This window comes from Ananas comosus, linkage group 3 (genome assembly GCF_001540865.1).
Source record: "Ananas comosus cultivar F153 linkage group 3, ASM154086v1, whole genome shotgun sequence".
NCBI classification, from domain to species: domain Eukaryota; kingdom Viridiplantae; phylum Streptophyta; class Magnoliopsida; order Poales; family Bromeliaceae; genus Ananas; species Ananas comosus.
The window spans coordinates 623,886-627,657 of record NC_033623.1 but is presented as its reverse complement, the minus strand read 5'-3'; the positions used below and the strand labels follow the sequence as shown (position 1 = coordinate 627,657).

The 3,772-nt window shown below is 34.1% G+C and overlaps 1 protein-coding gene across 1 annotated transcript; it reads right to left on the bottom strand.

The window, feature by feature from the left end:
* LOC109707759 (bromelain inhibitor) lies at nucleotides 700-2,279 on the bottom strand. Its single transcript, XM_020229290.1, has 2 exons — nucleotides 2,121-2,279; nucleotides 700-1,669 (listed from the first exon to the last, which is right to left on the bottom strand). The coding sequence occupies exons 1-2, from the start codon at nucleotides 2,227-2,229 to the stop codon at nucleotides 960-962; spliced, it is 819 nt and encodes a 272-aa protein (XP_020084879.1). The 5' UTR covers nucleotides 2,230-2,279; the 3' UTR covers nucleotides 700-959.

The following is a 3,772-nucleotide window of genomic DNA, read 5'->3' as shown; positions in this document are numbered from 1 at the left end:
ATATATATATATATATATATATATATATATATATATATATATATATATAGAGAGAGAGAGAGAGAGAGAGAGAGAGAGAGAGTTGAGATAGAATACTCTCAAAAGTACCATGAAGATGGTGCTTTTGAGTAAAATAAAAATTTGATGTTTGAGTAAAAAATCATAATCTGATTTCAAAAAATAGTTTTTTCTGTTTTTAATTCTGGGGCTTTCAAAATCAGTTTTTTGATTCTATAAAACAGAATCAGATTTTAAAAGTTAGATCGTCAAACACTCTATTGAGCCGAAAACTAATTTTCAACCCAAAAGCGTTTTTTAAAAATTAGGCCAAACACCCCAATATACAGGAAATTTTCTTTCGACACTTGGTTGTTAGAATAAACCTCTTTTTTTTTCTTTTTTTTTTTTTGCTATATAGTTATTTCCATTGCATGAATAAGTGACTTTTGGATGCAATTAATGATATACACCGAGTTTTGTACAGAATAAATCATTTAATTAAATTTATATATTATGTTATATCTATTTGCATGATTTTTAAACAGCGTTACAAAAGTTTGCTCCCATAAGGATGCAAAGTGGTATTGTTAAGAAAAATTAATAGAGTTTGTAACCAAATTATTGATGGAAATAATCCTACTATTTTTCCATGTTTTATATGTACCAGCTACTAAACTATTAAAGTAGAGTACATTTTTATTAGAGGAACATATTAATTTATACGGATACCGATCACAAATTTTATACTACGAAACATCCATTCTAGTACATCTTCTACTTCACATTATGAACATAAGGAAGCATAGTTTATAGATAGATAGGCACATAGATTCATGCATGGATCACACAAGATCCATTTATTTAAGCTGCAAATACATTAGCAAGTTACGATATCCCATAACTTGCTACTTATATAACTATGCATCACACGCACTTCGATCTCTTGCTCACTTATTCACTCATTCACGACCCTGCAGCAACTTGATCTTTTGCCTCGCCTCCCAGGAGGAGACCGGTTTTACGCAATCGTTGGGCGAGATCAAGTCGAGGCATATGTACTTTCCGAACTCGGCCTTGCATGTCTTGCAAAAGCCCGGGCAGTCGGAGTAAGTATCCGTGCAGTAGCATTTGTACTCTTCATCAGATGAACTTGTTCGCAGCGGACACACGCATTCGCTACAAGCTGTTAGTGTAACTCTCTCTTCCTTGATCATATTTTGCTTCGCCTCCAAGGAGGAGACCGGTTTTACGCAATCGTTGGGCGAGATCAAGTCGAGGCATATGTACTTTCCGAACTCGGCCTTGCATTTCTTGCAAAAGCCCGGGCAGTCGGAGTAAGTATCCGTGCAGTAGCATTTGTACTCTTCATCAGATGAACTTGTTCGTAGTGGACACACGCATTCGCTACAAGCTGTTAGTGTAACTCTCTCTTCCTTGATCATATTTTGCTTCGCCTCCAAGGAGGAGACCGGTTTTACGCAATCGTTGGGCGAGATCAAGTCGAGGCATATGTACTTTCCGAACTCGGCCTTGCATTTCTTGCAAAAGCCCGGGCAGTCGGAGTAAGTATCCGCACAGTAGCATTTGTACTCATCATCAGATGAACTTGTTTGCAGCGGACACACGCATTCGCTGCAGGCTGTTAGTGTAACTCTCTCTCCGTTGATCACTTCATGCAGAAAGAGCAGCAACATGTTCATGATTGATTAGTCCGCAGACATTAGATTATGTCATTACTAGTAGTCCAGCCACTATTCTCTTCTGAGAGGTATAAATATTACAAGCATAGTATATATAGACTTTTTAGTCATTGAATATTGATAATTTAGTGAGAACAAGATAGAATATATACTATTCACGTCTCTCTTATGAGAGGCACATGAATATTGCATGCGTAGCATAGACTTTTCGGTCCCTGACATGTTCTCGTAAGAGGACCATAGCTGAACTTTCATTACTAGTGTGATAAACTAACTAAATTTGAAGTTTATTTCTCCTAATATGTTGTTAAGTAAATATGCAAGATAATATCTTTTTTTTTAATAAAAAAAGTTGACTTATCAGCAATACTTTTCGTTACATATAGTAGATACATACATCCAGCGTTGCTGGGCGATTACCTCGAGCGAGAAAATCAAGACTGGTGAAGGCGCGAGCCGAAGACGGACTGGCAAGGCAGGACACTGCAACAAGAAGTACAAGAAGAGCAATTCCTGATCTCTTATCCATTATTGCTGGCTCTTTCCCTCTGCTGCTGCTGATGCTTCTTCCCTTTTCTTTTCTCTTGCCCTATTTATAGGCTGTTAATTACCAACTTCTTGTTTTTTTTTTTTTGGTTTTTATTATTTCACATCAACAAGTTTTATCTCTCAATAGGGATGTCAATGGGTACGGATATCTGAAATTATATTCGAATCTGCAATCGAAAAGAGCGGATCATTTATTTCATGCTAAATAAATATAGTTTCGAAACAGAAATAAAAAATAAAAACCCGGTGGATTTGGATTTGGATATGAATTTTGTCTATTTCCAATCCGAATTTGAACCGGTCACGAACTTGAATTAATTTTACATTATATAATATGAGTCCGGCTACTATACTCTTATGAGTATAAAACCTCTTGTACTCATAAATTTTTTGCTGTTCGATTTACCCTTTAATCATTTTCACCCATTAAATTATACTATTCAACCAACCATCCACTCAATCTTAGAGGGCCCACTATCAACCTAGACGTAACCACTCTCATCCTAATCGTGCATTTTTTCATCCGAACGACCGAAAAGTTATGAATACAAAAGGCTCTATACTCATATGAGTATAGTAACCCCAGCCATATAATATATATAAATATTTAATATTATATTTGAAGTTGTATTTTAAAAAGTTCGATTTAATGTAATATATTTTAAAGTATAGTAAAAAGAAATAATTATTTCGGATTCAAATTTTTAGGTTCGAATTTTAGGATTTTTTATTGGGTTCGGATTTGAATATGAATTTTTAAAATCCATTCAATCTAAATTGAAAATTAGACTTAAATTTTGAACTTATAGTGGGATTCAAATTTGAATTCTTAAAAATTCGTCCCGAATTCGAGCCGCTGCTTACCCACCAACCTCTCCCGTGATAAGGAAAAAGTTGGCCCACACAAAAAAATGTATGAAAATGTACCTGTCACACACAAATATATGAAAACGTACGTGGATTTCTTCTAGCCGTTAGTCGCATATATTTATGTTGTATTTAGCACCAACCTTATCTCGAAAGATCCGACATGAAAATATATGATTAATGGTCCCCTCTCTCCACGTAAAATAATAATAATAATAATAATAATAATAATAAAATAAGTGAGCAAACCTCCTCGTTTTAAAGATGAAAAATATATATAAACCATTGGTTTATGTTTATAGACGAAAATATCTTGTTTATAATCAGTTGTCAATAATAAATATTTTTCTCTTAGAAAGTACTTTAACTCTAAATTTACTTATTATACTCCTCGTATCGTAAATTCTCTTGGCTTTAAGGGGCCAAATACATTTAAAATGACGTGAGGCTAGATTAAACCAAGCCCTTTTAGAAGTGGAATGAGACTGAGTAAGTCAAGTCACAATTAAAGCTCATAAATATTGTATGTACTTTTTAAGTAAATTTGTTACGTATATTTTTAATATTTTAAATTTTTAAAATTAATGATTAGTGTCATCGGAGATATTTGCAGGAAATAGTATGCGTACAACAACCACAGTGTGCTAGGATGACGA